The 25,109-nt window shown below is 42.3% G+C and overlaps 1 protein-coding gene across 2 annotated transcripts in view; it reads left to right on the top strand.

The window, feature by feature from the left end:
- SLC12A4 (solute carrier family 12 member 4) overlaps positions 1 to 21,755 on the top strand; it is a 363,765-nt gene extending 342,010 nt beyond the window's left edge. For both annotated transcript variants that reach the window (XM_082270400.1, XM_082270401.1), the window contains 2 exons: positions 8,944 to 9,077; positions 21,495 to 21,755. In XM_082270400.1, coding sequence (XP_082126526.1) covers positions 8,944 to 9,077; positions 21,495 to 21,586 — 226 coding nt within the window. In that variant the 3' untranslated portion in view covers positions 21,587 to 21,755. The remainder of the gene's footprint in view (positions 1 to 8,943; positions 9,078 to 21,494) is intronic.
- Positions 21,756 to 25,109: the final 3,354 nt, after the last annotated feature.

Raw genomic sequence — 25,109 nt, forward strand, 5'->3', positions numbered from 1 at the left:
GGGAGCAAGGCAGGAAGAAGGAGGGGGGGGGGAGGAGAGAGAGCCAAAGAAAGGAGGGAAGGGAAAAAAGGAGCATAATAGGAAACAGTGCAATCCAGCCAGGCTAGATAACAATTCTAACTCACAACATCAGCAACAGGAGTTATTGGCACACCCACAGCATCAATCCAAGCGGACCACATTTTGTCAAATTTCCTAGGACAGTTCCTGCTCTCGTAAGTAAGGCGATAGAGTGGAAGAGTCCTAGCGACAGCGGCTATCCAGGTAGTCTGGGTTGGAGGCTCGGTAGCTTCCACCGCAGAAGGATTTCTCTCCTAGCATAAAATAATGCATATGTAATACACAATTTGGCATATTTATCCCCAACCACCTCCCCAAGCCACATACTCTTAAAGGAGGCTGGTTGGAGTTGCTGTTGACTGGGTTTTTCCTGGAGCGCAATGGGGGGTTGAGCAGGGTTCCCTGCCACCCTGGGGGTTGGTAACTGGGGCAGGGATGTCCTCTGGGCTCCCTGCGATTGTTGTTGGGATGGGGGGAGCGGATAGTTTAGCATCTGCGGGTACGAGCCTCAGGCAGCCAGTTCCGGCCAAACATTTAGGCTTCAGCTTTGCAGCCTCCTAGTCTGCAACTACGTGTGGCGACCCCTGTGAGGGTGGCTGAAGCCACTGCCTCCCATTTTGGCATCCCCTTTCCCCTCTGCTGTCCCTGGGTGGCTGGCTGGCTCTGCTGGGGCTCGTGTCCAAGCGGCTGGGCTCCTGCAAATATTTAGGCCGCAGCTTGTAGCCTACTGGGCCATGCGGCCGAGTCAGGGGCCCTCGGGGGAGGGGGGGCGGCCCTAGTGTGTTTAGCTGAAATCCCCACTCTTCCTTTGGGCATCTGCCGGGCTGGGATCTATGCACTTGCAGCTGGGCCTCCACAAAAATTTAGGCCACAGCGTGGGGCCTGGTCAGCTTGGTTCCATTCATTTTTTTAATTACAGCCTTGCCACCATTATTGTGTGGGGTACCTGCCCCTTTTAATGCTGTGGGACCATCAGGGTACCCTGCCTGCGTGTCACGGCAGACAGCCCCCTTTTAAGGGGGCTATTTACTATTATGCCCTCTGTGGAGGGCTCACAGAGGGCGACCCGCTTGTTTTTTTTTGCAAGGTGGTCCATTCACGGTCCCTTGTTCGGCGTCCCCTTTGCAGGATTGCAGTTGGCAGCCTCCCCTGATTATTTTTTCCGAGTGAGCTTAGTATTTAGTCACCCCATTGTGTCTGCGGCCATGCACCCTGAGTGATCAGATAGTGAGGATGATTCATCTGCTCCTCTAGCCACGCATGAAAAGGCGCTGGTGGATGCACTGTATGTGTAAGTGCGTGACACTTTAGAAATGGAGGTTTCGGCTGATGCTGCGTCAGGCGCCGGTCCTTTTTGGCACCCACAGGCCCTCCAAAGCACCGAGGGTTTTCCCTTTTCCGCTTAATTTGACAAACGTCGTCACAAAACAGTGGAGTAGTCCAAAACGCAGTGTTTCCTATGCGCTTTTTGCTTGCGGTGTCCTTATGAGGATTAACTGCGTTAAAGGTTGACGGACCCACCTTTAGTGAACTCCTCAGTTTTCTAGGTAAATAAAGCTACCTTCATTCCTGTTGAGGAATCTCCAGCCTTTAAATTTCCAGCTGATAGGAGGGCGCAGGCTCTGGCCCACTATATGTTCGCTGTGGCTGGTTCAGGACTAAGGCCAGTATTTACTATTGCCCTGGTGTCGCAAGCTCTGACCGATTGGGCTAAACTTTTACACTGGGACCTGGAAGGTAAACTGCTTCACCCTCTCTTGCGGAGCTGGCAGATCAGTTGGTCCAGGGGCTACAGTTTATCTGTGAGGCCTCTCTGGAGGCTGCTCCTTTTGATTTTTAGGCCGTCTGTATCAGCAGTGGTCCTTCGGCGTATTATATGGCTGAAATACTGGTCTGCGGACCAGACTTCTAAGAAGGCCTTATCTGATCTTTTCCTTGTAGGGGATTGCCTGTATGGAGCTTCCTTGGATGACACCGTTAAGGGTCTCACATGGGGGAAGAGTACTCTTCTTCCGCAGGCTACCAAGGGCAAGGAGCCCCGTCGTACATGTGGGCCATTCTCCTCGGCTCATAAGAGGTTTTTTCGTACCTCAGGGTCTCAAGACAAGGGATCAAAAGTCAGGGCCTCCACCAGAGGACCTGGTCTAGCAAGGCTGCCTCTACATGAAAGGGCGCCCTCACCTGTATCTGGGGTGGGGGGACGCCTTCGCTGGTTTCTGGATCCACCAACCTCCCTGGTTATAGGACACAGGGGTCCACAAAGTTATTCAGTCAGGCTACGAGATCAAGTTCGGTCTTATCCTCTGGAAAAGTTCTTCCCTTTCAACCTGCACTTATCCCAAGATCACTTATGGGTCTCTGTGGGGTAGTGCAAGAGTTGTTCCTTCAAGAGGTGATTGTTCTGGTTCCAATTTCGGAACATTTTCAGGGGTTTTTACCCAAACCTATTTACAGTTTCCAGGGAGGAAGGCAAGGTACGTCCAATTCTGGACCTTAATGCGCTAAACTGTGAAGAAGAATTTGCGCGTGGAGGCCATTCACACGGTATACCTGCACATTCTAATATGTGCCAGTTACCAACGCTTCCTACATTTTGCTGTAGGTATCGCTTTGTGGCGTTGCCCTTTGGTCTTGCCTCTGCTCCTCGGGTCTTCACAAAAGTGTTGGCCCTGGTGCTGGCATTGTTTGAGTCAGCAGGGGATCTCGGTACTGAGGTACCTGAATGATCATCCTCTGCAAGCGGAGTCTCCGACAGCTCTGATAGACCACTGGAGATTGCTCTGCAAACACTGAGGAAGTTTGGTTGGCTTCTGAACCTTCAGGAGTCTGCTTTGGTTCTGTCCATCAAAACTGGACTATCTGGGTCTGACTCTTGACTCGGCCTCAGCCAGCATGTTTCTTCCTCTGGAAAAACTCCAGACATTGCAGGAGGCAATTCAGCTTCTGTTGTTCAGCAGACGGTCATCCCTCCGGGCTTGCATGTGGGTGCTGGTCCTAATGGTGTCTACGCTCGATGCGGTCTGTTTGCACAGTTTCACACAAGACCTCTGCTAAAGAGATTCTGGTGAAATGGGACAAGGATCCATGGTCTCTAGAGGTGGCTTCGTTCTCTGGCACTTCGACAGGGAAAATCCTTTGTCCTCCTGTACTGGACGGTTGTCACCATGGATGCCAGCCTGTCCGGGTGGGAAGGCATCCTCAGCACAGATGTGCTCAGGGGGTCTGGACTCTGGCAGAGTCCAGACTGCTGATTAATGTTCTGGAAATCGGAGCGATCAGCTTTTGTCTAGCTCATTGGACAATTCGTCTTCAGGGGTTTCCGGGACAAAATCATTTGGACAATGCCACGGCCATGATCTATGTCAATCACCAAGTAGTGTCCTGGCTGCTCAGTAAGTAGCTGGCATTCTAAGGTGGGCTGACCGATTCCTTCCAGCCCTCTCAAATTTCTGCCACCACTCTTGTGCAGGATAAAAGCAAAAGGGATTCCGTCCAGACTGACCTCACCGGTCATGGTACGCCAATCGGATATGGCTGGTCACCGATGCTCCTTGGGGACTTCCTCACAGGGAGGATCTGCTGTCCCTAGGACTGATCTAACATTTTGCTTTACAGTCGCTGGCTTTGATGACTTGGCTGTTGAACACCAGGTGCCGGTGATTCCTACGCTGTTGAAAGCTAGGAAATCTACTTCTAGGAAGATCTACCATAGTACATGAAAGACATACAGTCAGGTCCATAAATATTGGGACATTGACACAATTCTAATCTTTTTGGCTCTATACTACTCCACGGTGGATTTGAAATGAAACAAACAAGATGTGCTTTAACTGCAGACTTTTAGTTTTAATTTGAGGGTATTTACATCCAAATCAGGTGAAAGGTGTAGGAATTACAACAGTTTGTATATGTGCCTCCCACTTTTTAAGGGACCAAAAAAGTAATGGGACAATTGTCTGCTCAGCTGTTCCATGGGCAGGTGTGTGTTATTCCCTCATTATCCCATTTACAAGGAGCAGATAAAAGGTCCAGAGCTCATTTCAAGTGTGTTATTTGCATTTGTAATCTGTTGCTGTCAACTCTCAATATGAGATCCAAAGAGCTGTCACTATCGGTGAAGCAAGCCATCATTAGGCTGAAAAAACAAAACAAACCCATCAGAGAGATAGCAAAAACATTAGGTGTGGCCAAATCAACTGTTTGGAACATCCTTAAAAAGAAAGAACGCACCTTTGAGCTCAGCAACACCAAAAGACCCGGAAGACCACGGAAAACTGTGGTGGATGACCGAAGAATTATTTTCCTGGTGAAGAAAACACCCTTCATAACAGTTGGCCAGATCAAGAACACTCTCCAGGAGGTAGGTGTATGTGTGTCAAAGTCAACAATCAAGAGAAGACTTCACCAGAGTTAATACAGAGGGTTCAAGATGTAAACCATTGGTGAGCCTCAAAAACAAGAAGGCCAGATTAGAGTTTGCCAAACAACATCTAAAAAAGCCTTCACAGTTCTGGAACAACATCCTATGGACAGATGAGACCAAGATCAACTTGTACCAGAGTGATGGGAAGAGAAGAGTATGGAGGTGGAAAGGAACTGCTCATGATCCAAAGTGTACCACCTCATCAGTGAAGCATGGTAGTGGTAGTGTCATGGCGTGGGCATGTATGGCTGCCAATGGAACTAGTTCTCTTGTATTTATTGATGATGTGACTGCTGACAAAAGCAGCAGGATGAATTCTGAAGTGTTTCGGGCAATATTATCTGCTCATATTCAGCCAAATGCTTCAGAACTCATTGGACGGCGCTTCACAGTGCAGATGGACAATGACCCGAAGCATATTGCGAAAGCAACCAAAGAGTTTTTTAAAGGAAAGAAGTGGAATGTTATGCAATGGCCAAGTCAATCACCTGACCTGAATCTGATTGAACATGCATTTCACTTGCTGAAGACAAAACTTAAGGGAAAATGCCCCAAGAACAAGCAGGAACTGAAGACAGTTACAGTAGAGGCCTGGCAGAGCATCACCAGGAATGAAACCCAGTATCTGGTGATGTCTATGCGTTCCGGACTTCAGGCTGTAATTGACTGCAAAGGATTTGCAACCAAGTATTAAAAAGTGAAAGTTTGATTTATGATTGTTAATCTGTCCCATTACTTATGGTTCCTTAAAAAGTGGGAGTCACATATACAAACTGTTGTAATTCCTACACCGTTCACCTGATTTGTATGTAAATACCCTCAATTAAAGCTGAAAGACTGCAGTTAAAGTACATGTTGTTTGTTTCATTTCAAATCCATTGTGGTGGCATGACTGGATATCCAGTCCTCTTACTCTACCTCCTCCGAGCTCCGTAGAGCCAGGTTCCCTTTCTGCTACCCCGTATTATTTATAATACGATTATTACGGGATTATAACTGACGTTCCGAGTGTTGAATGAAACATACCTTTTATTAGTATTGACTTGTACTTATTGTCTTCTTAATTTACAGCTTATCCTATATTGTTAATTCGGGGGGGGGGGGGAGGGGTGTGACCGGGGAGCACCAGTAATCTAGGTACTGCTTGTTAGAGTTGAATTGTCTTTGTTTCCCTTCTTTGCTAAGAAGGTTTTTTATTTGTCGGTTCGTTATATTTGTATGTTTGTTTGAAAACTCAATAAAAATATCCTTAAAAAAATAAATGGATAATAGTAATTACCTCATGTGACATACCTGATGGGATTTTAGATGGGAAAAATGTATTAATACTTTCTACTGAAATTTAAATAATCTTTAATGTGGTTGATGGATGTGCGAATGACATCTAGACATTTAGAAATTTGCTAAGAAATGTTATCTTGTTAATGGTGGTGGAGGGTAGTCTGTTTATATGTTTTTTGTTTGTTTTTTTTTTGCTATAATGGTAATTAGAATTTGAGTAATGTGTTCAGTAAAGCAATGTTCATATTTTTTGAATATTATTATACAATATTAACAATTCGGTGCAAGCCCTGGACGCACCTAATATTGATCTTTACATTGATAGATCCTGTCTCTTTGTCAATTAATTTAAGTATGGTTCATGCAAAATTGAAAGCTCATTATGCTACCAGTGGCAGGATTTGAGTGTGTTGGTGTTCAGTTAATCTTCTTAAAATTTTAACTTGCACATAAAGTGGGAACATTTACAAAAAAGTAGTCCATTTAAGAATGAGTGCGGTGGAGAAGATCGTAATATGGGTAATATAACAAAAAGGAAAAGGAGAAGTGGGACTTTATAGGTAGCCACTAATAATCCCATACAGAAACTCAAGTACTCAGTTTAAAACATATATAAGTTTATTTAGACAACATTAAAAATATGTATATAAAACCAGGTCATATATAGACATATGTGAAAAGTACAAAACAGTATTTCCTCATTGTATACCAAAATATCCCCATTCAGGGTACATATATATAGCCTGGAGACCTATAGGAATACCTTATTTGTTTAGAAAACGCATATCTCACGGATATCTCAAATTGTAGTGGTCAGAGGATCGCTATGCGTTTCGCTCACAGCTTCAATAGGAGATCCTAATATGTCTGAGAGATACAATGTATTAGTATAGGCATTCATTGCCATATATTGCATCACATTTTTATATTTTAAATTACAAAAATTGAAAGGGTCAGTGACTCAAGCTCAAAAAATATATATATGTAGACATGAGAACATAAACATATTGAAGTGTACTCGAGGTACCTACCCAAATTCCAAGGGGAAGAAAAAGGGAAAAACATGAAGCACCCAGAGCCGTATGATGGCACACAGAGGAACCTCAAACACCCAAACTCCAGCCGGAGAAAAGGCAGAAGAACATACACATCAAAAAGGAGAAAGAAATTCTTTCTCTGTAGTCAGAGCTTTAGGAGTGTCATTTCAGGACCAAAGGCACCGATCAAGAATAATGTTGGTGTAATTAGTATGTAATATGAAGTGCATAATGAATTAACATCCCCAGAAGCGTATTCCCATGTGAGCACAGGGAAAAAAGGGGTTGAATATTATTACAGGTTCTCGATAAATAATAGATATCATATATTGCGTTGTTACTACCTGGGAAGCAGAAGACCCACAATAGATAATGTTGTGAATTGTCCATAGGGGCAGTAGCCACTGATTATCTCTCTATGACAAAAAGAGATGGCATATGTGGTAATAAATAATAAAGATGTTGTGTGCTGCCACTTTTTCCTATATATAACGTGAAGGTGCTACTATCACTAAATGTGTTCCTACATACAGTGCAGTCGGTAAAGAAAAAAGTTTTTATAGTGCTGTGTCAAATAGTGAGCAATCAATCATTCCTAAACTCCTGTGCTATAAAATTGCTATAAACATTGATACATTGAAAAATACATAAACATATATTAGGTAACAGTCCACACATTAAGTGCTCTAGTGCAATGTTATATTTCAATATGTGCTCCACCATATACTAAGAATGCTCCGTCACCAGGTGATATACTCGCTCACCTCAGGACAAGACCCTGAAAAGGGCCAACACAGCATAATGTTAATAAATCCTGTACACCAGATAGTGGGTCCTCTGTTCTTTTCCTCCTCTGGTGATGGAACGTCCCCAGATGGGATAACTCCACAGAACTCTCAGAATAAAGTAAACAATCTCCAATGGTGCAGTATCGTGGTTAAAATGCAAAAGAATATACGAGCCAAGCTTAAGGAAATGCACTCACATGTATTCAGTTAAAAACAAGCAATATGGTAGAACAGTAACCGGGTCTCACAGCAACCAGATTATGTAATGATCCTGGTTTACAGGATTGATTACCATTATGCTGTGTTTGCCCTTTTGAGGGTCTTGTCTTGAGGTGAGCGAGTATTTCACCTGGTAATGGAGCACTCTTGGTATATGGTGGAGCACATATTGAAATACGAAGATGCACTATAGCACTTTGTGTTGACTGTTGGGACTTTACCTAATATGTGTTTATGTATTTTTCAACGTATCAATGTTTATAGCAATTTTATAATACAGGAGTTTATTATCATATGTGGTAATGACCAGTAGACATAGAACTTAGGGCATTGTGTCAAAGGGAGTCCCCCAGGGCCAGGGGTGTTTTCAATTACTGGGGGTCAGAAAGAAAGTACCATGTGTAACTTCATATTTATAGCATTGTTTGTATCTGGAAAGCAGAAGACTCACAAGAGATGACTTTGTAGAACGATTATAAAGGGGAAATCTATGAGGGTCATTATATGGGATCACTGTGTGAATTACAAAATTTATAACCCACGCTAAAAGTTGAATGTGTTTTGGCATATTCATTATTCATATGGGATCACTGGGTTGAGATCCTTATGATCAAGGATGTTTTGCAGAGGGAGCCTTCTACCACACAGAGGCACTGGCAGGGGTTCAAAACCTTGTAGTTTAAGGATGGGTAGATTTAGAATTTCTCAGAAGGTCAGGAGGTAGTTCTGGGGGATTTCTGGTTTTCCAAATAAAAATATTGATCATATTGCTCTACACAAAACCTGTTCATGTTTTACTGGTCCCAGTCTGGTGTAGGATATTTTAACAACGCGTTTATCGGCTTTTATGAGAACTACTAAAAATGAGAAATAATGTGTTGCCGATAAAAGTACATAGAAAAGCAGCCTTTTTAGCTTTCTTCCAACTGTAATCACAGATATACTTTGCATAGTGAAAAATCTGGTTTTGGAAATGGGCTAATATAAGAAATGTTATTTTCTTTGCTATTTGACAACCATAAATAATGAATGTGAAACAGTTTTTTTTTTGTTTGATACATGTTTTACTTTCCATATTCTGTATGAACTTTTTGTAAACCAACTAATTGGTTTTTTGTCTTTATTGTCTCTGTAGTAACCAGTCTAATGTCTGGAGGATGCATACAGCCGTTAAGCTGAATGAGGTGATAGTAACCAGATCACACAATGCCAAATTAGTACTGCTTAACATGCCAGGACCTCCTAAAAATAAAGATGGGGATGAAAATTGTATCCTTTCAAAAACCACATAAAATACTGTGTATGTGAAAACTCTGTATTGATAAATCAATCCTTGACCAACCTTATATCTTTCTACCACAAGATAAAAGGTCTTTAATGCCTTTATTTTATTGGTATATGGTGGAGCACAGTAACGCTGTGCCTGTTTTGGCATCAGTTTTGCACATTTTTTGCCTTTCATAACAAATTATTATTAATGTCCTTGGAACAATAGATGGTGTGCATTTATTTAGCTAGAAAAAAATACAGTTTCACTTGACCTACCCAACATAGTCGATGATTCATCAAAGTAGGTATGTTCAGTATGCAGAAGGTGGTGCTGGATGCTACTCCCTAATAAGCATTATTTGACAAATAAGCAACATAAGTCTCAGATTACACCCAGGTTACCTTTGCAAGCTTCAGAACAGCACTAAATGCAAAAGAGAAAAGTAATTATACTTAAACAATGTCAAATTTAGGCTTTCAGTGCAGACCCTCCAACATGACCTATTTCAGTAGGTACAAAACACTCTGCTCCTGATTGTCTCTTTATATGCTAACCTTCCTCCTGTGTTAAAAACAAAATTAATGCAAATACTCACCCTTTTTATACTGTAGTGCTTCCCTCTGCATCTCCTGCATCAGTCCTCTTCCAGGTTACATAATGGGCAGCTGAAGAAGATAGCCTGCTCTTCATGTGGGCTTTTAAAAGACACATGCAAGAAATGTATGTACACTGCAAAATTTTAAAGATTACACACGGTTTACGGGGGGGGGGGGGGTTCATCCCAACACATAGGTTCTCCTTCCTTTAAGTTCATTTCACTCCCCTGTTATTGGACATCATTTGCTATAGTGTCTTTATGTAAAATTTCAAGTTACTCATTCATATTCATTATCTACCAAACCTGCATCCCACCTCTTACTCTCCCAATGTATACTAACCAAGCAGACCTCCTCATTGCCCCTGACTCTAATGCCTGACAGTAGCACAGCCCACTTGAAGCTTATCAAGAACATTTACTGTATCTAGCCATTACTCCAAGTTATATAAATGGCTGCTATATCATATTACACTGTAACAGCAAATTACATCAACCAGCAACAGCAGATTATATCATAGAAGAGCAATTCATTCTATTACCCAGTATGAACATATCACACTGTAGTAACACAGTACGTCGCCCAGTAGGAATCTATCACACTGCAATAGCATATTATATCACCTAGACAAAGTGTAATATGTAGTAAAAGTAATTTATATCCACTAACATTCATTTACAGTGGTGTCAGGGAAAAAAAGCAATGGATGCAGGTGGGTAACAACCACTATTCATTGATGTTATAAAAATTACCTTCATTCATTGTAGGGCCACATCTAGCCCATTTGAACTAAAGAAGGGGGGGGGGGCATAAAAAAAAATTAAGAGGCATGCTGTCAACACATTTTATCCTCTCTACCTGTTGTTCTGTCTCTACAGCTCTCTCTGCTACCGCTGGTTGTGTGTTGAGTCACTGACAGCCGGTCATACAGTGTGTTCGAGATATTGGGAACCCGTTTCCCCTGTTCAGTTGGGGCTCTTCTGTACCACTAGTCGGTTCCCAGAAGTAAAGCCTGGCATTACTTCAGAATAATGCAGAGATGGCGAAGGAGTGAACAGGAAACAAAAATGCCCTTCATCTTTAAGTGGCTGCACAAAAGTGCATGTATTAGGATGATGTTTCTCAACCTTGTTTCAAGCCCGTTGAAGGGGTTTTGAAGGCAGATGGTTTTTTTTACCATAATGAACTCTATGCATTAAAGTAAAACACTTTCTGCATGCAGTCCCAGCCCCCCCCCCCCCTTATTCTTACTAGAGCCCTACCTTGATCCAGCGAAAATGAGAAAGTGGCCTCTTTGCTCTCTCCCTCCTCATTGGCTCAGACACCGCAACAAGAGCCTCTCTGCTCTCTCCCTCCTCATTGGCTGAGACACAGCAGTGGGAAACTATTGGTCTACTACTGCTGTTGCTCCCTCGTCACTGGCTATTTTTGAGGAGTGGGGCTCAGTCCTCCTGCCTGTGTCAACATTGTTCAGTTGCAGAAAGAGAGACTCAGGTGGGAGCCTGCATGAGTGCCCTCATAGCAAGTGTACATATTAAAAAAGAACAAATATGTACATTTATACTGTAATCACTTTGAAAGTGCACACAATTACCAGGCACCGAGTCATAATTCTGTATTCATTGAGATGAAGCACACTCACATTTCCACTAGATGATAATGTCACCCTCTCCTTGAAACCACATGGGTGAGTCTTCCGTTCACATTAGTGTCAGCCCTAGTAGGGAGAACAGGTCTGGATGAAAGCAGGGTTTTATTCTTTTCGAACTTCTCACCTTAGATTAATGAAATCTGTTAACATGGCTCAGGCAGGTAGGCTGACAGCACTAAAGCAATGAAGGAAACCTTGCGTCCTTGACCGTACTCCTGCATCAAGAAAACAAATGATGCTGTGCAATAGATAGGGCCAGGGTAATGTGCATAAATTCCGATTTGACATCACCATGGTTGCACACTCCACCCTGGCCTCTCTACTTCTTTATACCAGCGTTATTGTTCCTAGCAGGGCCGCCATTAGAAAATATGTACAACCTACCTGACAGAACCCCCCCCCCCCCTATTGGGGATGCAAAGGAAAAGAATGAGGTGGTGCCTGCAGCTTGCCACTGCTCACTGTAAGCATAGCAAAATTGCACTGACAGTGGAAGAGTCCTAAATCCTAAACCTATGTTCATAATGGAGTGCAGAGATCCAGGAGTATGTTTTTTACAGAGTGCAGGGGTCAGCAGTATGTAATATTGAATGCAGAGGTTAGAAGCATGCTATGCACAGTCTATCATACAGAGAGAATGATGTATCAAAACTGGGACAGAGAGAGTCAAGAACAGCTCTCCATGGCAACCAATCAGCTTCTAACTTAAGCATGTTCAGTGAAGCTTTGAAAATAAATGACAGAAGCAATGTGGATGCCATGCACAACTGCTCCAGATGCTGTCTGTTCCAGTTTTGACAACTTTCCCAAATTCCTTTTAAATTGAAAAGCTAAAACTGCATTGAGTTAAAAAAAAATATTTTTACATTTTAACGTCTTTCCGTCTGCGCTATAGCCGACGGCTACAGCGCGGACCTTAATAGCCGGGAGGGCATCCATGTACGTCCTCCCGTGCATGAGCTGCTGGCGCGCTCCCTGAGGAGCGAGCGTGGCTCACTCTGTGATCAGCGAGTTCATGAGGTCCTGGCCTCTTACCACGTGATCAGCTGTCAGCCAAGGACAGCTGATCATGTGATGTAAACCACAGCCGGCGATCAGCTTTTTTTTTCTCCTCACGCTGTTACTGTAAGGAGAAAAAAAAGCAGATCACCGCTGCTGTCAAAGGGACACCGGTCCTGAAGAGGAAAGAAGCATCTGTGCCCAGCCCACGAGTGCCAGCTACAAATGCCCACCAGTGCCACCTATCGGTGCCCACCAATGCCACCTATTAGTACCAATCAGTGCTGCCCATCACTGTCACCTACCATTTCCTATCATTGCCCATCAGTGCCACCTACAGTGCCTTGCGAAAGTATTCGGCCCCCTTGAACTTTGCGACCTTTTGCCACATTTCAGGCTTCAAACATAAAGATATTAAACTGTAATTTTTTGTGAAGAATCAACAACAAGTGGGACACAATCATGAAGTGGAACGAAATTTATTGGATATTTCAAACTTTAACAAATAAAAAACTGAAAAATTGGGCGTGCGTAATTATTCAGCCCCCTTAAGTTAATACTTTGTAGCGCCACCTTTTGCTGCGATTACAGCTGTAAGTCGCTTGGGGTATGTCTCAATCAGTTTTGCACATCGAGAGACTGAAATTTTTGCCCATTCCTCCTTGCAAAACAGCTCGAGCTCAGTGAGGTTGGATGGAGAGCGTTTGTGAACAGCAGTTTTCAGTTCTTTTCACAGATTCTCAATTGGATTCAGGTCTGGACTTTGACTTGGCCATTCTAACACCTGGATATGTTTTTTTGTGAACCATTCCATTGTAGATTTTGCTTTATGTTTTGGATCATTGTCTTGTTGGAAGACAAATCTCCGTCCCAGTCTCAGGTCTTTTGCAGACTCCATCAAGTTTTCTTCCAGAATGGTCCTGTGTTTGGCTCCATCCATCTTCCCATCAATTTTAACCATCTTCCCTGTCCCTGCTGAAGAAAAGCAGGCCCAAACCATGATGCTGCCACCACCATGTTTGACAGTGGGGATGGTGTGTTCAGGGTGATGAGCTGTGTTGCTTTTACGCCAAACATAACGTTTTGCATTGTTGCCAAAAAGTTTGATTTTGGTTTCATTTGACCAGAGCACCTTCTTCCACATGTTTTGTGTGTCTCCCAGGTGGCTTGTGGCAAACTTTAAACAACACTTTTTATGGATATCTTTAAGAAATGGCTTTCTTCTTGCCACTCTTCCATAAAGGCCAGATTTGTGCAGTATACGACTAATTGTTGTCCTATGGACAGAGTCTCCCACCTCAGCTGTAGATCTCTGCAGTTCATCCAGAGTGATCATGGGCCTCTTGGCTGCATCTCTGATCAGTCTTCTCCTTGTATGAGCTGAAAGTTTAGAGGGACGGCCAGGTCTTCGTAGATTTGCAGTGGTCTGATACTCCTTCCATTTCAATATTATCGCTTGCACAGTGCTCCTTGGGATGTTTAAAGCTTGGCAAATCTTTTTGTATCCAAATCCGGCTTTAAACTTCTCCACAACAGTATCTCGGACCTCCCTGGTGTCTTCCTTTTTCTTCATGATGCTCTCTGCGCTTTAAACGGACCTCTGAAACTATCACAGTGCAGATGCATTTATACGGAGACTTGATTACACACAGGTGGATTCTATTTATCATTATTAGTCATTTAGGTCAACATTGGATCATTCAGAGATCCTCACTGAACTTCTGGAGAGAGTTTGCTGCACTGAAAGTAAAGGTGCTAAATAATTTTGCACGCCCAATTTTTCAGTTTTTTATTTAACAAAGTTTGAAATATCCAATAAATTTCGTTCCACTTCATGATTGTGTCCCACTTGTTGTTGATTCTTCACAAAAAATTACAGTTTTATATCTTTATGTTTGAAGCCTGAAATGTGGCAAAAGGTCGCAAAGTTCAAGGGGGCCGAATACTTTCGCAAGGCACTGTATTAGTGCCCATCAGTGCCACCCATCAATGCCACTTATCAGTGCCCGCCAGTGCCGTCTATCAGTGCCCATCAGTGCCGCCTCATCAGCACACATCTATGAAGGAGAAAAATTACCTGTTTGCAAAATTTTATAACAAACTATAAAAACTTTACTTTACTCTAAACCTCTGGTGTCCAACCTGTGGTCCAGGGGCTATATGCAGCCCTTAAGCACTTTTTGTGTGTCCCTTGGGTTGGGGATTTTTCAGGTGCCAAAAAATCAAAAAGAACTTTTTTATATATAAAAATACATATTTTATTATTACATTTAAAATAACACAAAAATAAAAAAAGACATATATTGCACATATATTGTTAAAATCAATTTGTTTGCTGCATATACACTCAGTTCAGAGGTAGAAAATATACTGATATCACGGAGTAGCAATCCCGACATGTTTCACGGAACGGTTTCTTCAGGGGATTCTTTCTGAGCTACTTCAATGTTGAAATCAAAAAGAGGATTCGCTTTCAATATATTATCAAACATTAAGTTGGTTATAGCATAGATCAAAGGGCGCACACAGGGTTAAAAGGTCAACTAATTAAGGCTCAAGCAGCTCTCAGGAAAGCATTTCTGCAGAAACGCAGACACAAAATATCCGAACTTATTGATCAAACGGTTTGGGCAGATATGCAAAGTCTATCTATACTCAACAAAACTGAGTATCTGTATATATATATATATATTTATCTTTAGGACTCCAAAACAAACTGCAGCAGGGATATCCGTGTACGGCGGCGCTCTCCTGACAGGGAGTATCGGCTACCCGTGCGGGTAAGCCCATACACTGAACCTGTAGAGGAGACCTTCATGACATCAGCGATCTGCTCATCGCTGGTGCAATGCTTTCCAGGCTTCTGCGACAAAAAAATAATCAATACACATTTTTTTTACCTGCAAAAAAAATGTGCATTTATTATTATTTCTTTTAAAAAGTGAACGTATCCTTTAGAGCAGTGGTCCTCAACCCTGGCCTACAGGGCCCACTAACAGGCCAGATTTTCAAGATAACTGAAATACATCCCAGGTGATATAATTTGCTGCTCAGTGATTGCAGTACTCTAGTCTGCATCTCCCCAAGGTAATACCTAAAATCTAGCCTGGTAGTGGGCCCTGTAGGCCAGGGTTGAGGACCACTGCTTTAGACTATAGACTGTGACAATGACCATTTGTAAGGTTGAAAAAAAGACCATTCAGTTCTAACTGTATGTGTATGATGTTTGCTCTCTAACAATTCCCATAGCCCTATATATTCAGCTTCTTGAGGAAGATATCTAAATGTTTTTTGAAGTTGTCTACACTTTCTGGGAAAGGGAGTTCCATATTTTTACAGCTCTAACAGCAAAGAAACCTTTTCACACCTTAAGGTTAAACCTCCTTTCTGCTTACCTCAAATTGTGGCCACATATCCCCTTCGGGGACCTTAGTGTAGACAGTTTATTATAGTTACTGAAATCACTTTTGACATAATTGTATAAAGCAATCATATCCCCTCAAGTGTCTCTTCTCCAAAATGATAAACTGTAATCTTTGTAATCAATCCTCACGAGGTCCTCCATCCTCATTATACATTTTTTTGGCACATCGCTGAACTGCTTCTAGTTAAGACATTCATTGATTATAATGAAACATTGAATGAGGCTTCTGGTGACATTTCTGGTTTTTGGAGCATACGTGAAGCTACGCTTTCTGGTTACTTGCAATTTTATTACAATTTAACGTGAGTGCATTGTTTGTTTTTGGGGGTTTTAATGTTAATAAATTATATTGTACTATGGAAGCTTTCCTCTCTCTATATTCATTCCTGCCCTAAATACTGGAGTTTAAAGTTGAGTGATTTGGGCCAGTTACATGTAAATTAGTTAAGTCCATACTATATGAGAAAAAGGAAACCTAAAAGCCTGACTGAGCTCAACCTCAATTATACACTCTATATGCTGTATCCATAGATAGGTATAACAGGACCCAGTGATCTGACACATGTATAGAAATGTAGAAATCAACTTTATTGAACACAACTATCTAGACAATACAAAACCCATTATCTATCCCATAAAACCATAATTGACCAGTTATTAAAAATACACACAACCATGGCAGCTGCAGGGAAGCATGGGCGTTCGCAGAACTTTTTTCAAGGGGGGGCATCATTTTAAGGTCATCCGTGCTACGCCCTTTTCAAAAATGTTATGAAGGGGATGGGCTTAGTCATTATACTTATTTCTAGTATTTATTTTTAAAGGGCAAATGGCAGCATTTATTTTTAAAGCATTTGTTAACCTAAAAAAAAAAATGATTCTGTTCGCTTAAAGCATGTTATACAGCACAGTGCTTGTGCTGTGTAATTTGGCCCCTTCTATCACCTAAAATACCTGGCTGATCCTGCCTGGCTATGTCCTCCCCTCTGTAAACTGACCACGGTATATCATGGCTGCTAAGCCCTGAAACTGTGGTCAGTTTACGTGCCTCCGTCATCCCCAACCCTCCTGTCCTCCTCTTTCCTCTCTCCCCCCTCCCCTTCCTTCCTGTCTGCTCCTGTGTCAGTGCCCACCCCCTCCCCTCCTGCTGCTGTAGTTTCATTTAAAGTTTCATATTATGTCTACAGTCTGTTTAATAATCCTGTGTGCCCCTGTATCTGTGTTTTATAAAAATAAGCCCTGAGGGAAGTTGTTTAAACAACCTCCTCCTCTCCCAAAAGAAATAAAGGGAAGAAATACAAAAATATATACAGATTAATTAGCACATATATATATAGAATGTATATGCCGCAATGGGGGGCATGATATTTGTCAGCAAAATCAATAATAGTGTACAAATGCCTCCTCCAATTGTAGTATCATATATATTCGCTCCTGGCTGAATGTTTCAAAACAATGCCTTAGGGATTCTACGGTATATTATATTCCAGAGTTATTTATAATCAAGTGAAGATTTCTGTCGTTTTTGACGTTTTTTTTTTTTTAACGAGTAATGGCGGCGATCAGCGATTTTTTTGCGGGACTGCGACATTGCGGCGGACAGATCGGACCCTTGACTGACATTTTTGACACTTTTGGGGGTACCAGTGACATTACTACAGTAATCAGTGCTATAAATATGCACTGTTACTGTAAAAATGACACTGGCAGGGAAGGGGTTAATTTTTATTGGTGATCAAGGAGTTAATGTATGCCTGGTGCTTACTGACGTGTGGGGACTATGTGACACAAGGACAGATCGCAGGTTCACCCTGCAATCTGACCCTGCCTGTCACTTAGGAGATCGGCCTGCTTTGTTTACACAAGCGGGCGGATCTCCACACTCGATTCCCTGACGATCGGGGAAGAGCAGCGGTGATCGCCGCCACTCCTCCCCTGGCCCGACTCCCGCTGTGACTTAAAACAGCGGGAGCGAGCCTCCCGCGGCACGCGCGTGCGAGGGAGAGGGGAATGTCTGGCGACGTAGGTCTACGTCGCCAGACGTTATCGAGCCACTTTGCCGCAGTAGAGCTCTAGCGAGCAGCGGTAAAGTGGTTAATGGCTGTGTGTTGTTATTTTGAGAGGACAGCAAATATACACTGTTATACAAGCTGTACACTCACTACTTTACATTTTAGCAAAGTGTCATTTCTTCAGTGTTGTCACATGAAAAGATATAATAAAATATTTACAACAATGTGAGGGGTGTACTCACTTTTGTGAGATACTGTGTGTGTGTGTGTGTGTATATATATATATATATATATATATATATATATATATATATATATATATATATATATATATCTCAACTGGTCCCTCCTAATATAACTCAATTGAGTTCATTTCCTTCCCTCTCTCCTCAGGAGGCACAGGGAGGCGGGACTAGTGAGAGATGACAATTACAGAACTGTGTCTCTCCCTCTATCAGCTGAAAGCTGGCCTCTCCCCTTCACCCTGCCACCAACTTTTATCTTGCTGTAGGAGAGAAGAGACAGTTCAGTAATTGTCGTCCCTCACTAATCCCCCTCCATATGCGGAGCCCCCCTCACAGTGCTGGCTCTGTTAGCTCTGCTCGGTGAATTTGTTACCTCTGTAACTTTGTTTCTCACCCCTGGCCCCACCCCCTCTCCCCGGATCCTATCCTTTCCCCTATTTCTGCAATCACGCTCCAATCTTTCCCCTTCTCAGTCCCATTGATTTTGTTCAGTCTCCCTGCGGTTCTTCCTTACTTCTTGTCCCATATCATTCTTCCTGTATCTCAGAGCTTCAACTGCCCAGCCTGTATAATTTTTTTAGGCTCTCTCCCCTATTGCTCTGTCTCCCTGCCACAGAATTTACTGCTACACTGGTTCCATAGCTGCTTTTTATCTTGTCCCAGTGCAGTGTAGTGTGCTCTATGTAGCGTGCTCTATGTAGCTTGGCTTCCCAAACTTCTCCCCCAGACTGCTTCCTGACCTATGCCACTTTGCTGCTTCTTCCCTACACTACCAGTTCCCTCTGCAAAATCCATGTATCAACTCCTTCTGTTTAACCATTTTCTAACTGATCTGGCAGTAGTAAACTCCATTTTTTTTATCTTGTATCTACAGGTGAGCCTATATTAAGGCTTACCTATTGAGACAGTCAATATCTCCTAAACGTGCATATTCAGGAAACATCTCCATGTGTAGCAGCTGGTGATAGCACTGGTGCATGTGCGCTGCGCTCTCAATGGACGGCATACCATCCACTGAGAGAGCTGACCGTGATCCTTCCCAGAAGAAAGATCAGACAAAGATGGAATCCCTCTCAGTAGTATTTCACCAAAGCCCCCCCCCCCAACAGGGTTGTTAAAAACAAAATGTTAAAAAATAATAATTAAGGGTTTATTCACACAGGCACTTTGGCTGTGTGAAGGAGAGGTTTGGGCTGGAGCCACCTGTTGTTATTCTATGGGAATGCAGTGCCTGTACAAACGCAGCCACAGGCCCTAATTTGACAGGTGTGCAGGTGAGTGGCCCCAAATGCACACTGTCTATGTTCGGGCTGTACACCTGCATCCCCACGTCTGTCAAGTTAGGGCCTGCAGCTGTGTTCATAAAGCTCCAGGTAGCTCAAGCCACATAATTGAACCACTGATTCACAATGTACAGACCACAGTACCCATGTGAATGAGCCTCAAGACCTTATCCACAAATTTATTACCTCCGTTTTATCTTTCATATTTAGCAGAAATTTTGTTACTAATGTTGTATTTGTGTCTTCTAAAAATATTTTATTGTATTTTTAGTGAAATATAGCTTTGATTTTTTTTCTTGGTGGGGGGATTGGCTTGTTAGGTAGTCTGTACGGGGCCCCACAATTTCTATCAGCTGCCCTGTGGGAAAGTATTAGCATATGTTGATAATGGATAAAATGGTGGCAGGATTTGGGAGTCCACAGCCCCTACTAAACACTAGACAAGCAACCAATAATGAGGACATCTGTGCACCTGTCCCTAGTATAAAACTGGGGTTTGCATGGAACACATCAAAAGGTATGTAGGCATGCGGGCACAGTCCTGTTTGTAAACCTGTCTTCTGTGAAAGCAAAAAAGGGAATTTTTACTTGGGCTGACCGAAAAGAAAAAAATGAACGGATTCCCCCATGCAAGGTAGATTGAGGAATCCTCCCTGCTGTGCTATTGTATTCTGATAGCAGGACGTCTCCAGCTTCAGAATGCACTGATCAGTGGCTGCAGCCAATTGCTTGCAAGTTGTCGATCAACAAAAGTTTTCCAAAAATCCTGTTCAACAGAAATGGATCGTTAGATCGACTTCTTTTGAGTGGACTGGGCATAGAGAGGCTGAAATCTGGCCAGTCCCTGCTGAACTAGCCAAGTTTTTTTTTTCATCTATGGGCAGCCTAACGTGCAATTTCTCTATCTTGGAGTACAGTAAAGAACACAGGGATGTAGTCAATATAAATTGTACTAAATCTTATGCAGTCACAGTAAGTTAAATCTTAAATACAATCTTAAATACAAACAGTATCTGCACAACAAAAAAAACTTTGTATAAATAATATCAGTATAAGCCCAGCTGCCAACACACTCTGTTTATCCCCTCACAGAAAAAAAAAACATGCATCATAATAAAACTCCAATATAGTGCAGTGCCAGTGATCAGAACAAATAATATAATTCAAATGAATATTTTCACACAAACATCAAATATATGCATAAAACACAAGTGGCCATTCCTTCAGAGCGCATACGCCAGTGACATAACTGGCTGCTAGTTCAGTAAATATCTCCTAAACGGTGCATGTTTAGGAAATACTTACACTACCTATAGGTAAGCCTTAATATAGGCTTACCTATAGGTAAAACATAAAGATGGAAGATTTTCTTCCTCTTTAACCCTTTGCTGGCCAGCTGCTGTCGATATACGACGGCAGGTTCCCGCGAATCGCCATACCTGTAGTTTGTAGACACGATAACTTTTGCGCAAACCAATCAAAATACGCTTATTGGGATTTTTTTTACAAAAAATATGTAGCAGAATACAAGTTAGCGTAAGCGCCGGTTCACACTACCGCGACGCTACTTTAGGTGGCGACCTCCGAGGTCGCGGTGCGAGCAGCGCGCCGCGACCTCGGAGCGGCCGCCACGGACTTCATAACATTGAAGTCTATGGCGGTCGCCTCCTGGTCGCCCCAAAGAAGCTCCGGACCCTTTTTCTAGGTCGGAGGGACTTGTGTCGCTCCTATTAGAACGGGTCCGTAGCTTCCCTATGGGAGGCGACCTGCGGCGACCTGTGAGGCGACCAGGTCGCCTCACAGGTCGCCCTAGTGTGAACCGGGACTAAAATGATGAAAAAATGTTTTAATTGGGAATGTTCTATAGCAGAAAGTGAAAAATATTGTTTTTTCTTTTTTGTTTTTTTTTTTTCAGAATTGTGGATCTTTTTTTGTTTATAGCGCATAAAATAATCGCACAGGTGATCAAATACCACCAAAAGAAAGCTCTATTTGTGTTAAAAAGGACATTAATTTTATAAGGGTACAGTGTCACACGACTGCACAATTGTCCGTTAAAGTACCGCAGTGCCGAATTGCAAAAAATGGCCTGGTCATTAAGGGGGGAAATCTTCCAGTCCAGAAGTGGTTAACAAAATATTCAGTAAAGTCAAATAAACTGGAGAAAATTCAACTTTATATTCTTTAACCTTATTTCAATTTAAAGATATGGAATTTCTTGAGGTGTTGACTGAAGGCTTGGACAGAGTTTTGCTGGTCAGAGGTGGAGGAAGAGAGGTTATTACCATCTACTCTTAATATGGCACTTTGTAATATAATCTTCAATTTGTTTTATCCAATGTTTCAGAGCAAAGATTTACTTGAAAGCTTGTTTTGTGCTGAAAGAAGACAAGAGCATTGTAACATTTAGAACATCCTCAGTACCTTGTTTACTCCTGAAGCAGTGTTTTCACACACCATCTTAAGCTGGATTCATTAATTATTGAAATACAAAACAAAGAAAGGGCGCACCAGCCTAGCGCATTATCCTCAGCGAGTTTATTGAAAATAAAAAGATATAAATCAGCTACTCACAAACAAACGTGAAAGTCAAACATATCAGTTCCATCAGGCTCTGAGGAAGAGGCACGGCCTCGAAACGCGTCAGCCCTCTGCTTTCATGAGATATTGGACTTCTGCAATGATGCTACCTTATGGAACTGATATGTTTGACTTTCACGTTTGTTTGTGAGTAGCTGATTTATATCTTTTTATTTTCAATAAACTCGCTGAGGATAATGCTCTAGGCTGGTGCGCCCTTTCTTTGTTTTGTATTTCAGTGTTTTGGTCGACCACCCCGGTCGTAGGGGGCAGCAAAGCCCAGCCATAGTGGATGCCAAGTTTGAGTATAAGTTCCAGGATTGAGGCAGCCTTAGGACCAGGTTCCGAGCGCAGGAGTAGGGTGCTGAATAGCACTAATCTTTTTCTGATTCATTAATTATTGCTTGTTTGAAAAAGCTAGCCAAAAACATGTATGGAAGCTGAAAATGTGTCATACTCAAAAACAATAAAATGTTCTAGTACCAATATTTTTTTTTTTTTTTTATTTATCTTTCTAATAAATTTGACATTACAGATAATGTTTTCTACTAAATATTTTATAGTTTTGTTGCATTTCTTTGTAATAGATATGTTTATAAATAAAAAATAAATACTAAAAGGCTGAACGTGGAAAATAGAGAGTTTGTTCTCCTGATTTATTTATTGTTTGTAGTATTTAGAATTATGAACAGCTTAAAATAAATGCTTCCACACAGAAAGCAAGTGTCCTTCTTTGAAGCATGTTGACAGAGAACAGACTTTTCTACTTTTTTATATGAAAATTAATGGAATGATGCCTAAGAAAATTCCAGTATATAAAAGAAGAAATGCATGTATTAAATGAAAGATGATTGCAATGTAAAATGCAAGAAAAGCCCAGTGCCTTGCTATGTATGGAGACATCCCAAAAACAATGACAATGTGCTGAAGAAAACCTCAAAGGATGAAAAAGTCAAAGACGGCACTGTGCTTGCTGACTCTTTAAAAGATAAGTTCACTTTTTCTGAAAAATAATAATGCATGAATTTTTGCAAAAAAAAAAGTGCAATTATAATTTTTTCCCACATAACCCTAGAAAGCATTGCGCTCGTGATCAGTGGCTCAGCGGCGCAATGTCAGGCTTCTGCAGACAACCTCTGCAGTTTTCTGCCATAGGGGCTGTCTGTTGAAATCTGAAGGACCTGTGAATGCGCTATGAGAGCGCTTATCGTGCCCTTGCAGTTCATTTAGAACTACAAACCGTCAGCCATGGTGGCTGATGGTACTTGTAGTTCATTCAATAACAGTTCCATGTGGCCTTGCTCTTTTCATAAAGTGACAGTGGGTAAGAGAAGATTCCCTGGCCACATGGGGGGGGGGGGAACTGGCGTCAGGAGCTGGAACATGTCTCTTGTTCTACCCTAAATACTGATGGAACATGTAACCTGTTCTGAAAGGTGAACTTAGCCTTTTAAGTATAGAGGTGGGTGTAAGTTTCCTTGCTGTGGAAAAACCTTTGCAGATTGCAGGCATTTTCTCTGACATCTATGCATTGACAACCACCACAGTGCATTGACCCATACAGAGAGAGGTTGCTCACAGCCTAGAAGAGCAAAAACAGAGAACCTAGTCTTCTCTGCCAGTCCTATCATTCTGGAGTTCCCCCTTTGGTTTGTTAGAAAATCTTGGTGAACAAACAGCATCATGAAGGCCAAGGAACACATCAGACAGGTCAGGAATAAAGTTGTGGCGAAATTTTTTTTAGCAGGGTTAGGTAATAAAAAACATCCAGCTTTGAACATCTCATGGAGCACTATTCAATCCATCATCCAAAAATGGAAAGAGTATGGCACAACTGCATACCTACCTAGACATGGCCGTCCGATTAAACTGACCAACTGGGCATTAATCAGAGAAGCAGCCAAGAGGCTCATGATAATTCTGGAGGAGCTGCACAGATCCACAGCTCAGGTGGGAGAATCTGTCCACAGCATAACTATTAGTCATGCACTCCACAAATCTTGCCTTTGTGGGAGAGTGGCAAGGAGAAAGCCATTGTTAAAAGAAAGCCGTAAGAAGTCCTGTTTGCAGTTTGCGAGAAGCCATGGGGGGGGGGGACAAAGCAAATGTAGAACAAGGTGCTCTGTTCAAATGACACCAAAATTGAACTTTTTGACCTTAAAGCAAAACACTATGTGTGGCGGAAAACTAACTGAACATTACCCTGAACACACCATCCCCACTGTGAAACATGGTGGTGGCATCATGTTGTGGGGATGCTTTGAGTTGATGGGAAGATGGATGGAGCCAAATACATGGCAATCTTAGAAGAAAACCTTTTATTCTGCAAAAGACTTGAGACTGGGGCGAGGGTTCACCTTCTAGCATGACATCGGCCCAAAACATACAGCTAGAGCTACAATGGAATGGTACTTTAGATCAAAGAAAATTCATGTGTTTGAATAGCCCAGTCAAAGTCCAGACCCAAATCCAATTGAGAATCTGTAGCAAGACCCGCAAATTATTGTTCACAGATGGTCTCCATCCCATCTGACAGAACTTGAGCCATTTTGCAAAGAAGAATGGGCAAAAAGTTCACTCTTTAGATGTGCAAAGTTGGTAGAGACATACCCAAAAAAACTTGCAACTGTAATTGCAGAAAAAGGTGGTTCTACAAAGTATTGACTAGGGCGCTAAATACAAATGCACGCCACACTTTTCAGATATTTTTTTATAAAGAATATAATATCCGCTTTAGGGCGGAAATTACGCTGGTGTAGTAGTAAAGCCTGAGAGGGGACAAGTCACCGCTCCACAGGCATATCCATGCTAATTGGAATCAGATGATCCCACAGAGCTAATTCATCAAGCGCCTGCCCCCTAAAAACATTTCTGAAATTCGGCCGGATATGCCGTCAGGGCGCCATGTCCGACCCAGCGACTTCCGGGTTCCGAAAGCCGCGGGACACGGGCGATTTGGCGCCAACGGCGGAGGGGGACCAGTACTTAAACTGCCCTAGGACAGGGTCTAAACAGGCAGGCTTTCTTGGAACACGCTACTTTAAGGTAATGAAGACTTCTGCTTATGGGGCAAGAGAATTTTCTTATAGGACTACCATTTTACCTATATTTTGACTTTACCCTATTACTCCTCAGGGTAGATTTATGCCTATGTGATCTATACTGGGACATACTTATACTTGGGACAACCCTTGCTGCCTGCCCTGGGAGGCCCCTCAGCTATTATGAGGTAGTTATTATG

The sequence above is a fragment of the Pelophylax lessonae genome (genome assembly GCF_965119305.1).
Source record: "Pelophylax lessonae genome assembly, chromosome: 10".
NCBI classification, from domain to species: domain Eukaryota; kingdom Metazoa; phylum Chordata; class Amphibia; order Anura; family Ranidae; genus Pelophylax; species Pelophylax lessonae.